Source organism: Tympanuchus pallidicinctus, unplaced genomic scaffold (assembly GCF_026119805.1).
Source record: "Tympanuchus pallidicinctus isolate F22 unplaced genomic scaffold, pur_lepc_1.0 scaffold22, whole genome shotgun sequence".
NCBI lineage: Eukaryota > Metazoa > Chordata > Aves > Galliformes > Phasianidae > Tympanuchus > Tympanuchus pallidicinctus.
Window position 1 is genome coordinate 14346099 of NW_026294739.1, and position 13131 is coordinate 14359229.

A 13131-nucleotide genomic window follows, 5' to 3' on the forward strand; every position below is an offset into this window, starting at 1 on the left:
TAGGATGTGAGCTGTAACGAAATTCAGACCATACCTCCGCAGATCGGCAGTTTGGAATCCTTACGGGACCTCAATGTCAGAAGGAATCATTTGGTGCGTTTACCTGAAGGTGAGACTAACACTGTTGGCTGTAGCAGCTGAAAGCGCTTCTTTATTTTTAATGCCTTTTTATTGCTGTGAGTACCAGCAGCAGTTGCATTTAATTTTTTGTAAAATAGATACATGGAATTTTATATACTTTTAAATCTAAATTAAACTCATATCTTCTTCTTCCAGAGCTTGCCGAGTTGCCTTTGATTCGATTAGATTTCTCCTGCAATAAAATAACAACAATCCCAGTTTGTTATAGGAACCTCAGGCATCTGCAAACCATCATGTTGGAGAACAACCCTCTCCAGTCACCCCCTGCACAGGTAAACTGCGGTTGGGAATTCACATGACTCCTTTAATTAAAAAGGGTGGAACAAAAAGCTGAGGGATCGTATTAGAACCTTTACTTAAGAGCAAGGGAACTTTAAATAACTTGTATTTTCTGAAAGTGTTAAATATTCAGTACGGCTTGAAAAATCAATTTTTCTTTTATTTATCCCTTTAGTCTCACCTGTGGCATTATGTGAAAAATTCCCTGGTTAGCACTGTGCTATTAGCAGGAGACTTCAGATGGCTGTAGTTTTAGGAAGGGCACAGGAGAGAGGAAGCTCTGTTAGGCAAAGCTGGTTTTGTGCCGCTCAAATGTCAAAGTTTTGGCTGAGGTCTCAGCGCTGCTGTGTGCTGATTCACTTAGCAGAAGTGCTCCAATTGGCCTTTGAACTGGAGACTGCAATATGGTTAGTGACTAATTCCCTTTTTAATGTATAATCTGTTGAGAATTACAGGTTCTACTGTAAGCTGCTGCTTCTGAATCAAGAGCGGCACTTGCTGAAACCTGTCATCTCCGTAAGGTTTTGCCTCAGGTTTTTGCCTCCCTTTAGAAAGCCAGGCTGTGGCTGGCTTCATTCACTTCACATTTGAGCTTGCTTTGGCAGCCTGCCACTGCCATTCAAAGCTGGGCATGGGTGGGATGCATCTGTTCTTAAGCCAAGGTTATAAATTCTAGTAGTTGTACATGCTTGTATCTTATTTGCATGCTGAGATTTTAGCATCCAGCTGACAGAGTTGCATGCAGACCAGATGTACTCGGAAGAGAGCTTCCATTTGTCTCACGGGCATCTGATGACACTGTTTCAGTAAAATGCAGTAAGGTTAGAAGATGCATTGGTTGGCATGAATGTGCTCATATTCTTGACTGCAGATTAAAGCCCTGCTGATTGTTCTGAAAATGCGTTATAAAATTATACTTGCTTCCCTTTTCTTCTTTTGTAGATATGTATAAAAGGGAAAATTCACATATTTAAATATCTCAACATAGAAGCATGCAAGATAGCTCCGGATTTGCCTGATTATGATAGGAGACCCATGGGATTTGGATCTTGGTAAGTTTTGCACCACCCAGGTTCTCAGTTTAGATGCCCTTCAGAAAAGCTTTGTCAGCCTTCTGGATTGAAAAGAAAAGAAAAAAAAAAAAGAGAAAGTAGATCCAAAAATGATTGTTCTTTGGCATGCTTGCTGCTGGGTGTGGTTTGAAGAGCATTAGCTGTGTTATATCATGGTACATTCTAGCAAGGTACTGCTTTATAAGAAGCAAAGAGTAGTTCAGAAGACAACCTTGGAAATGGCATCTGAAAGGCAACGTTAGAGGTAATGCAGAGTAAAAAGATGTTGGTGTCTTTGCAGTGCAGGGGGCATGCTGCCTGATTATTGACAGGAGTTCACGTAATAAAATCTCAGTATTTTCTACATGCTCACTGAAGTTTACCCCAGTGTGATTTGTAACCTTTTGTACATGACTTTATAACCACTGTGCTCGAGCTGCAGGTGTAAATGCTGATCTCCACCCCATTAGCAAACTGTTATTGTTGGCAAGCTTTCACTTGGCAGTATTGCTGAGTATTATAACACAAATATTGGAACAGTCAGCTGTATCAGCTGCTGAGTTTGAAGATGTCTGGAGAAAAGCGAGAGTTAAGATTTATTTCTGTTACATGAAGCAGAAGAAAGGAAGTCAGTGAAGTATGAGACTAAATATATGTAAGAATTACCTCAGTCACCTTGGAAGATAGTAATAATGTGTGGAGAAGTAAGTTGCTAAAGGATGCACTGCTCTCTTAGCAGCAATAAAACAAACCAGAGGGCCTCACAATAAATCGTTACGAGTCAGATTTCTGAAGCAGGGTTTGCATGAGGGACTGACAGCGATTTCAGCAGTGCTGAGCACCTGAACTGACTCTTCTGTGTGAGGTGAGCTTGAGTATTTGATGGGTGTTACTCACTTTCCTAGAATATAGGCTGTTGCAGATAGTACTGTGCACAGTACTGTCCTGTTCCTGACAAGAAGAGGCTCTGAAAGATAAACTGTTGTGATTGCACTCTGACACATTTTGTTTTTAGAGAGAAATTCCAAAATAAATGAGCCTGCATGCTCAGTGCTTCCTGTCTGTAACTATGGACTACTATTAACGTTTTCATTAATTGCTTTTCTGACACAAGGATTAATGCATTTTAATCACAGCTTGGAATTCTGACTATAAAAGAAGATGAAAATGTGTATCAGAGGGCTTTTCTGTGTTTGAGGAGTAATCAAGTAGCATTTTGATGCTCCTCAGTTCTGTGTAGTGGTTCACATTAGGTCAGGGTTCTCAGAAGATTCTGAGAATACCAGTGCCCTCAAAATGGAAATATATGGCAAACAGATTTTTTTTCTTCCCCCTCAATGAGCAATATTTTATATCTGTTATTTATGTTCTGAACTGCTAGCATAAAAGCATTGTTCTGCTGTCAGTGTCTCAAATTGATTGCAGTGGGCAATTTTGTCTTTTCTTCTTCCCACCCCAAACAGGAGTTACTATTTTCCCCCTTATTTTTTTGCTAAGGCTTTACTGTACAGCTGAGCTTTCTGTTCAGATTCCAGCTGTAGAGATGGGCCTTCTTTGATCTAACGCACACACCGAGAAGGTCTCACAGCTTGTCTTTTGGTGCCCATCTGCAGATGCACAGAAGATGCATAGCCTGATACTTCTCATCTGCAGCTCTCCATTCCTCCTGTTACTTTATGTCTGTTTGGAAGCACAGCCAGCCCAGGGTAGGAATGTAAAACAAAAAAAAGGGCAGTGAAGCTGTAGAAATCCCACGCATGCATTCGCTGCTGCCTAAATAACAGCAACAAGAATCATTTAAAACTAAGTATTTCCTGCAAGAGAGATTTTAAGGGAGCAGCAACTTGAGAGCAGTACCATCGAGAAGATGGCCTGCAATTTGGGTATGATGGGCGAAGCAATTAGCTTCCCAAAGTTCGTTCTTCCATGCGTATTGTGTACTAATTACTGCTGCAGTTCTCCCTGGGGCTGCGGGTGCCAGCAGGACAGTTGGGCCATTGTGAAATGCCATCTGCAGCGGGTCAGACAAGTCCCATTGTCTCTGCTACAGCAATCTGCAGCAGTTGCCAGGCCTGACATCTGTGATGGCTGTGCTGCTGGATTCTGGCATTTCTGAGCCCCGAACTTTGGAGAACTGAGTGGCCCTTTGGCTGTACGTATTGTCATACAGGCACAGGTCTGGTGCCCTCATCCAGACGTGTCACTGACAGTCAGGCTCCACAGAGGAAAACTGTACTTCTCTATTTATTATGTTATGAAGTATTTGAAATGCCCTGCTTACCGTGCAGCTTCTGAGCAAGATAATTATGATGCACAAGACAGTTCTGTAGTGCATTCTGTGTATGTTTGTGTAGAATAAATATATCCTCATATTCGTGTATTTTTAGTAATAATGCTTTTATGCTGATTTGTGCAAAAACGTTGTAGGAGGAAAACAGAAGTGCTTTTCAAGCAAAACATACCAGTAATGGAAAATGAAAGCTTGACTTAATAAGCAGTGAAATAACAATTCTGTTTTCTTTGTTACCATTTCTGTTAGGTCATGTTTGAAGTATGGGTAAATACTTTGGATCAGGTTATCTCTTCAAGGTGTGAGATGTGGCAGGTGGATGGTTGACTGAGAGGCATATTTCAAATTACAAACACATCCTTCTCGTTCTGCGTGGCAAATGCAGTGTGATGCTTTCCAATATGCTGAGCTAACGCTGTGCTTGGTAGCCTGTTGTGCTTTTAATAGCTGCAGTAGGTGACAAATTTTCAGTGGTGTTTATATTACTGTATCTAAAACATTGTGTTTGACAGCCACGAGGAACTTTATTCCAGTCGTCCATATGGAGCACTTGATTCTGGCTTCAATAGTGTGGACAGTGGAGACAAAAGATGGTCAGGGAATGAAGTAAGTATTGAAAATCATTTGTGTTGAGTGCCATATTGTATGAGAAAGAAGACTGCTAAGTGTACATCTGGAAGCATATTCAGTAGGTAACATACAATGTTTGTTCTGTTTGTTTTCTGAAGCCAACAGATGAGTTCTCAGACCTCCCTTTACGTGTGGCAGAAATCACTAAAGAGCAGAGACTGCGAAGAGAAAATCAGTATCAAGAAAACCGAGGGAGCACAGTCGTAACCAATGGTGGAGGTAAATGGTGATCTTTGGCTAACAGTATTTATTGTGGTCGTTATGAGAGTTTGGGAGTATTTGCTATGAGCAATAGGATGGCCGAAGACAAAGATTCAGAAAGGCTGTTGTGTAAACAGTGTTTTACATAAAGGCAAAATCAGGCAGCATCAGAATTAGGATTTTCAGGGAGGTATTATGTCAGCTTCTGCCTATATACCACAGTTGTGTGAGGTCACTTGAGTAATTTGAATAGTGTTTTGGAATCTTGAATTTCAGCTCAGAAGGTTTTGCTGCTTGAGCTTCTTGGAGAAATTACAGCAGCAGGGAATGGTCTGTGCTCTGTGTCCACTGCTTTCGCAGCAGGATGAGCAGTTTTGTCAGGGAATTCCTGACGAAGCAGGCATTGAGCAGTAGATATGCCTTGCTCCAGAATCTCAAGTCTTAATCCAGCCATGTGAGGCAGCTTAGAGGGGCAGGTTCTTATAGGCATGATCATGTTTTTAGACCTCAATTTGTTGCCCCGCGGTCTTAAAATGGCACTTTCTCATTTGTTCCATAGATGACAGTGCTTCCCATGTTTCTTGATCTACACAGTCTTTATCCATTTTAGCTTGCAGTAATCTGCTACTGCTGGCTTAAAGTTCAGTCCTCTTTTTGTTACCATGACCAGTTTTAGCATTCTTCTGCATCTATTTCTTTCAGTCATTCCCTCTTCGTTTCACTCACTGCCACGTCTACTAATTCAATTTTCTTCTGCTGTTTTCCATTTCCCCTAAGGGTTCCAGCTCATGTACCCTATCTGAGTACCTTCCCAATAATTTCCATCTTCCTTCCTCCTCTCCATATTCAGTTTTTGCCATCTTGGTTTTTTAGTCTTACTCTTTACAGTTAAATTTTGGCCAAGTTAGAAGAGTTGAAAACATGATGTTAAGGGAAGCCGTGGGCAGCCTTCATAACAGATAGTGCTGCCAGCTGCACCTCTGAGACTTAACTTTATTTTGTTCTTTGGGTTTTGTACACCAGGCATTTCAAAATTTGTCATTTAGTCTTTAAAGTGGAGCACAGTCAGTGCAAGTCTCAGCATACGACTGCCAGTGACACAGGAGATCTCTGTTTTGTGTTTCTAACACTGCTCCTAATGTATTTCACCTTCTACTGTAATATTGTTATTAATGTTTAATAAGCAAGGCTGGAAGGAAGGTGGTTGTGGTGTTTGTGGTGTGACTTTTGTTGGGTATCTTTGAGTGTGGGGTGGTTTTTTGTTTGGTGTTGTTTTGTGGTGATGGTGGTGGCAGATTGTTGTTGTTGTTGTTCAGTTGTTTAGGATTTGAAACTGAGATGGAGGTAAAATGAAGCCAAAATATATAGGAATGCTGTTCTGGATGGGTGCAGTAGCAGAGGAGGTGGCTTTGGCAGTAACAGTTGCTAGATTGTGTGGTGAGGCAAAGAGAGGTCTGTTATAGGCAAGCAGGAAAGAGGCGGAGGAGTAGGAAAAGAATGTCTGCAAGAGAGTGTATAGCAAGTCTGGAGAGAGTTTCAAGGTCAGGAGAGCTCTGGTACTCAGAAAAGGAACTCGTGCTTTCCCTGCATCCACAGCACTGGATTTTTCAAGCTAGTTTACTCACTGTTATGACTCCCAGAATTCCTGGGCAGAATGCACATTCTGTGTACGTAAAATAAGACTTCTGTTGTTACTTTGTGTTGTTTTAAAGGGCTTTCTTGCTTTCTGTAACATATTCCATTACTTCCACTTACGCTTTTTGTAACTGTGGCTTTTGCTTCCAGATAACTTGGCCAGGCTTCTTTGTTTTGTTGTAGTAGTAAAAATAGGAGAGCTATGTGATAACCATCCTAATTTGTCTGAAGGAGATGAGTTAGAAACGAGATAAATTCAGCATGTGCACAGATCATTGCACAGTCTGTTAGTTGGTAGATGCTTTAAGCGTGGAGACAGTTACAGTATTAATTTTGGGTTATTGCTGAAGTATCCGCAGCCAGCAGTTCAGAACTAAGTTTTGTGTGTTATTCATTGCTTTCTGAAAACCATGGATTTTATCATTACTTCAAAACCTGATGTTTAACAAACATGAGCAGGCCAGGCAGAATCCAACACCTTTGAGACTGAGCTTTCCAGACGGAAGGAAGCCAGTAGGACCTCAGTTCCTGGCACTGTTTTTGTGTTGTTTATTTTCCCCTCCTGTTGGTCGTCTAACGATGGCTGTTTCCTTTGTGTGTGCATCAAGTGGAACACGATCTCGATCAGATCGACTATATCGATAGCTGTGCCACAGAAGAGGAGGAGGAAGAGGTGAGGCAACCCAAGTGCGTGGACTCAGACAGCCTCAGCTCCCAATTCATGGCGTACATTGACCAGCGGCGAATCTCTAATGAGGTGGTGCTTTTACTTTAATTAAATTCACATGCCCCAGAAAAGCCTTTGTGTTTACGTTAATGCTTCTTGTCCTCACAGGTTTTTTTATAGAGGGGGGGGAAAAAAAAAAACAAAAACATATTAGTATGGTGTGGTCTGATCTGAGGGATCTGTCGGGCTTTGTTGGAGGGTCAGGGCTGAAGCGTTAAGCTGCTCCTGAGTGTCCTTTGGGAGCTGTGGGATGAGTCTAAAGCAGCCACACTTCTGCTGCGTTGTGGGTTTTTGCAAGCCTTGTGCTTTAGGTTTGTGTGCAGTGAATGGTTTTCCAGAGGAGTGTTGTCATCAGAAAACACAGAAGTTGATGCCTCTGAATGATAACTGGTGATACCTAAGATTTTCATGTTTACCTGATGAATTACTCAATGAATAAATGGCTTTTTTAAGGGGAAAAAATGCTCATTGTCAACTTAAAGATTTACTATGTGAATTTTGCAGCTCCGTTAATGTGGCTGTTCTTGATTACAAGGACACTTACTGCCACGAGCATACATTTTACATTTAGACTAACTTTAGTAGTCAGACTGTTCAAAAAGCCCACTGTATACTGCAAACAGTTTCTGTCTCTTTCAGCTTTGAGCAGGGCTCTGAGGTGTCACCACAGGTTACAGACTTGGATGTGTATGCAGTCACCTGTCTGAACAGGAAACGTTGCACTTTGAGATCAGTCTGGCATGCAGCTGTTCTCAGTCAGCAAAAGCATAGAGTTGAAAGAGCAGTGGATAAAAGTGTTGAGATGGGTTAGAAAGTTTTCCAGCCAGCTTTTTGCAAATATCTGGGTACAGGCATGAATAGCTCTGGACTATTTTCTCCACTCACAAACACTTCACACACGCATACATAGACACACACATAAAAAAAGCTTCTTTGTTCTTTCCTCCCAGCAAGTTTAAACAATATCTTTTTCATTTTTGTTCTGAAGTATCTTTCTGTTCAAGCTGGTGTGTAATACTTGCACTGGAACGCTGCGTTTCAGGAATCCCCATAACTGCCATCTAATTCCTGAGAGTCACAATACGTGCACCTGTTTACCCACAGCATGCAGATGCAGAACTGGGCAAAACTGGAAAACATCTCTGTTCCAACTGCAGCAGCCTCTGCTGTGAACGCTGTGTGCTTTAGGATGGCAGACGTGGCAGAGTCTCCTCAGAAATCAAACTCCAGCAATGGGTTTTTAGCCCCATCACGTTGCTTTTTATGTTCTGTGAGTCTTCAAGTAGTGCCTGTGTGCACAGCTTCACACTTCAGCAGCTCGTTATATGCTGCATAAGCAACCTGTCTGAGCAAATCTTTGGTGGTGGTTGGTATGCTTGAACAAGTGCCTGTTATGCTGCAGTTCACGTGTCATTTCAGATCACTGCGTGTTTTGAAGCAGAAAGATACTTTTGGGTGGGAGAGGAAAATCGTGGCTCTTGTAGGATCGTGTGGGTCTTGTAGTTTTCGTGCAGGATCACCTCTGTTTTGTTCACTTTGTGTTACTGGTTGCTATGTTAAATGTCAGTGGCACAAATATCCATTGGAGACGCGTTCCTTTTGGAGATCTCAAGTGCAATATCAAATGGTGCCATTTAAAGCATAGAAATGAGCAGAACTCAGAAAAGGCAGCTGCTGGCAGCACAGTGCAAGGGGTTTTCACTTTTAAATAGTGGAAAATGATTAATGTCAAAAAAGTTGGAGGTTCTGTATTCATAAAAATTAAGCTGTTCACAATATGTCTAAAAAGATGACCATTCTAAAATGCTCTACAAGTTGGAAGGCTAACTGTATTGCAACATAGCAAGTGAGAACTGATAAGTTAATCTTGATGTTTCCATTTTTCTACGTTAATGGGTATAACTAAAAGTTGAAAAATATCACCAGGAGCAGTATGTCTCTGCTCCCAGTGAGATCCATGACTTCATAGCTGAAATTAGGCTGTAGGTATTCATCTCATGTTTTCCTTTTTTATCCTCCTGTGACCTGTCACAAGGCATCATTAGAGAGCATCAGCTTTGTATTCTGTATGTTGAGTCTGCCTAGTTGGAAATAAACATCTCTGAAATGTGTTTTGTTGTTCTTTCTTGGATATCTGGCATACTGCTTGTTAAAAGTGTAGCTATACGAATGCATTAGATGCACTGACTTTTAAAGTACTTTATTCTGGATGTGTTGCTAACTCAGTCTCCCGTGTTGTTCTGCACAGAGCTCAGCAGCAAAGCCAGTATCTACTAGAGAATGTCCGAAGGCTGAGGACACGAGGCGGTATTTACAGCAGAGCAGGTAAGAGATGTGCTGACACTGCTTTCTGCAAAGCTTGGTGGTGAATCCAGAGCACCTTCACTGGGTGGTTGTTTTTTTATTTTGTTTTCTTTTGCTTCACTGGGAACGTGCACAGCACTTACAGATATGTTGTTACTCCAGGTTTGGAATTCATAGTCTTGCCATGGCACTGATCAAAAGGCTTGACTATTCTATACCAATGCTCAGATTTAAATGAGTTGGTTAAAAAATCTGCCAAATTAAAGCATGTAGTTCTAAACAGATGTAATATTTGCTTTCTGTGATTTTAATTTGTGTTGTGATTAAACAACAGATACATTTTTATCTGTAAATATGGGTCAGAACTGGACGGGATATGAATGAGGAGGTTTGGTTTGGGTGTCCTGTTGAAAGAGCAGAGAATAAGGAAACTGATAGGTTTTTGATAACATGAAATCAAAACTGACAGAACCTTACATAGACTGTTGAAACACTGCAGTATTCTGTGGAGCAAAAATGAATGCAAAGCAATCAGCAAAAAACCAGCTCAGCTGAACTAGGAATATTTTAAAGAGAGAGAAAACTGCAAGCTCTCAGTATGTCATTATTTGCACTGTCAGTAAAGTGTGGTGATGTTTAAAAATGGTCTTCAAAGAGAACGAGAAATCAAGAGTAGTGTGCCATTGTTTCCAGAATCGTGGCAGTGTTTTAACAGGGATCTTGAAATGTGCAGTCAGTGTGTAAATATAGGAGCTGTGCTGCTGTAGTGGAGGATAACTCCTTCAGCATATGTCAGCATTCCTTACTCTGTAGTGTCTATAAGTAAAGCATAAAATAATTTGGGGTGAACGTAACGTTCTCTCCCCAAATGAAGCAAATGTTTCTGGCTTGAAAGGCCGATTTGGTTTTGGTTTTATGATACTTTGTCCCGTTTGAACATCTGTGGTCAACATTAGAAATAATTACACAAATAAATTCCATCTGAAGAAAACAAGGTGGAAAGGCAGGTTAGTCAGGAGTAAGCTGCTGCTTACATGTACAGGTTGAATGATACAGGAGCTTTAGGGTATCCATTGTTAGCAAAATTTAACTTGAGAGTGGCAGTGGATCTCCATGTACAGGTTGTTCATTAAGCATCCAAGGGAACTGGAGCTTACTTGTATTCTGGTGCAGCTGAGCAAAATTCTTAATGAGGCACTGAAAACAAGCAATATTATTGCCCTCGAGATTATGGAAAAACAGCCGTATGACAATTGGCAGGTTTTAATGTATATAATTTTAAGTATATATTAGAGAAATATTTCATTTGTGCCATCCACAAGGTGTAGACTGCTTCCACTGTAACTCATTTCATGCATGCAGCCCTTTTATTCTTTTTCCTTGTTTTTAACATGCTGGAGCCATTAAAACTCTTGAAGAGTTGGATGTAATACAGGCTTCATCTTAAGGGTACTTACATTGGTTGATTCAGCTCAGTAAATACAGTTGTTGCCCCCAGTGGGCTGTGGTGCATTTCTGATACAGCAGTGCTGAGTGCACTCTGCTGTGAGCACACTTCCTGGCACTTAGTTGAACCCTGAATACTGTTCTTTCCAGGAGCAGAAAGGCCTGTGGTCTCCAGAATGTAACATTAAGAGAGATTCAAACTTACTGTGTTTTGAAATCATTCTGATAATTAAGGAAATTACATCCATTAAATTATGAACTGCAGTAGTTGTGACCTAACTTGGTATCCCATTTCTTTAGTTGTTTTAAATTCCACCTTTGTGGTTGTCTGAAGCTGTCTGGGCAATTAGTTTTACAAACAGCTGTAATCTGGAGAAGGATTTGTCTGACAGTAGTGTTTATGCATCAGTGGCCAATCCCCCTTCCACCTGGTGTTTGCCTGCAGGGACACTGAATTACGAAGACCTGAAACTCTAAATTTGATGCAGGACAGAGAGCATCACCAAGTGCTAAGGAGTTATGTGGACAGGACAGAGAGGTAGGGAGAAGAAACGTATAGTTCCTACTAAATATTTTGTAATTATTTTCTTTGCTAACCATAGTAACCAGTTGTTCCTCTACGTAAGGGTCATCTGGAGAGTTCCTGGAGTGGTTACTTAATCAGCTCCAGTAGAATGAGTATTAAGTACTGGGTATCTCAATGTAATAAGCCAGATGTGCAAAGCCATTGATACATGTTGAGCTGTGGAAGCATTTTAATATAGAGTTCAGGAGAAGAGGTAGAAATAACTGCACTGAGTCGACCATGAAGTAGTGAAGTCAAATCATTGTTGCAGCAGTTTGACATCTTGCTAAATAGCTACTCTTACAGAGTTAATAAGGTACATGTGCATCACTGACAGCTCTGTGTGATTTCACTTTTTTAAATTTAAGATTGAAAATATCCTTTCTCTTTTTCCATTTGGCAGAGCCCCAGCTGATTCACCTTACTTTCTATCGAGTCACCAGAGTCAGGTAACACAATGAACTCTTCTGTCTTACTCTTCTGGCTAAGCCTGATGCAGAACCAAACTTAGGCTAGCCCCAAGACGCAGCCTGTTTCTCTGCAGCCCATCTGTCTGTAGCTCTGTCTGTACAGCACAGTGCACTGTTTTGTTCCAGGTGCCCAATGCAGACCCTGACCTGCACCGCAGGCACATAGAGCGAACCCGGCGGGAGGCACAGCTGGCAGCACTGCAGTATGAGGAGGAAAGGATGAGAACAAAGCAGATCCAGAGAGAAGCTGTTCTCGACTTTGTTAAGGTACCTTTCCTTTAGTCCTCAGTAGATTCCAAACTTCTATCTTTTCTTTAATGAAAATGAATTGCTATGGTCTTTAACACTTGCGTGCTGCACTCTTGGGCATGCGTGGTGTTTTATAAAGCAAATGAAGAAGCAGCTAGGGTTTGAGCTGCCTATGAAGCGAGGCTTTTCATTCACACAACTATCATAGTGCCCTGCTAATATTGTGCAGAAAATAGTTGTTTCTTTTTTTTTTTTAATTATTGAAGAAAATCAGCTCAGTCTTTCAGTTAAAAACTTACCAAAATGCATCTTCATTGACAAGCCTTCTTGTTTTTTTCTTCTGTTGCCTTTGTTATTCATGAGAACTTTGTTCTCAGCTGTGGAATTCCTCCCTTGGGTTATATTTTGAGTCTGTTATGCCTCTTTAAGATGCAAAAACGATTTGGGCTTTTTGTTTTCATACAATATAAAAGCTGGCTTTTGACTAATAATATTAGTGAAGTTTCAGCTAGTGGAAACTTGCAATCAGCCTGGTACATGTTTTATTTAAAAACTAGGACTATTTCTGTTTTGAAACTTCTTAATTACGCTGTAATATTCAGAGCTTTTGTTTCTGTCTTATTCTTTTAAATTGGTCTTTTTTTCTTTCTGTATAGCAAAAAGCATCCTTAAGTCCTCAGAAGCAAAGTCCTCTGGATAGTGAGGTAAGGCTCCAGTGAGAGCATTACTTTTCTCCAGGGGAAAAAAAGGCTGTCTCAGAAATCAGAGGTTTTCCTGTTTGTGGAGAGCACTTCAGGACTGGGTTATAGCATAGCATTTCACATTTAATCAGCCCTTGGTTGACACCCCAAGCACACACCTCCCCTTATGGATCAGTTTAATATTTCCTCCTGTTCGTGCAGATTGCCTGTCTGAGTGTTTTGTTTTCCTGTATGTTTTCTATGTCCTATATGGAAAATAGATTTCACGTTCCATTTCAAGGTGCTGCTTGGAAGCAATACAGATCACTTTCTAATGGGAGCACGCAGGCAGGTTTCAGTGGTGCAGTCGTTTCTCATTCGCCGGTCAGTTTCCTCCATTTGCCTGTCGTAATTCCAGTTATCCCAGAAAGATCAGCTATTTTTATTTTTGAGGTCTGTTTG

General features: G+C 41.0%; 1 protein-coding gene across 12 annotated transcripts in view; it reads left to right on the forward strand.

The window, feature by feature from the left end:
* Positions 1-13131, forward strand: part of LRCH3 (leucine rich repeats and calponin homology domain containing 3) — a 51917-nt gene that overhangs the window by 18756 nt on the left and 20030 nt on the right. For 11 of the 12 annotated variants that reach the window (XM_052686896.1, XM_052686902.1, XM_052686901.1 and 8 more), the window contains exons 4-14: positions 4-109; positions 277-413; positions 1363-1472; positions 4275-4368; positions 4491-4611; positions 6837-6985; positions 9204-9280; positions 11151-11243; positions 11674-11719; positions 11867-12007; positions 12646-12693. In XM_052686896.1, the coding sequence (XP_052542856.1) occupies positions 4-109; positions 277-413; positions 1363-1472; positions 4275-4368; positions 4491-4611; positions 6837-6985; positions 9204-9280; positions 11151-11243; positions 11674-11719; positions 11867-12007; positions 12646-12693 (1122 nt within the window). The remainder of the gene's footprint in view (positions 1-3; positions 110-276; positions 414-1362; positions 1473-4274; positions 4369-4490; positions 4612-6836; positions 6986-9203; positions 9281-11150; positions 11244-11673; positions 11720-11866; positions 12008-12645; positions 12694-13131) is intronic. The other variant, XM_052686898.1, reaches the window with a different exon arrangement.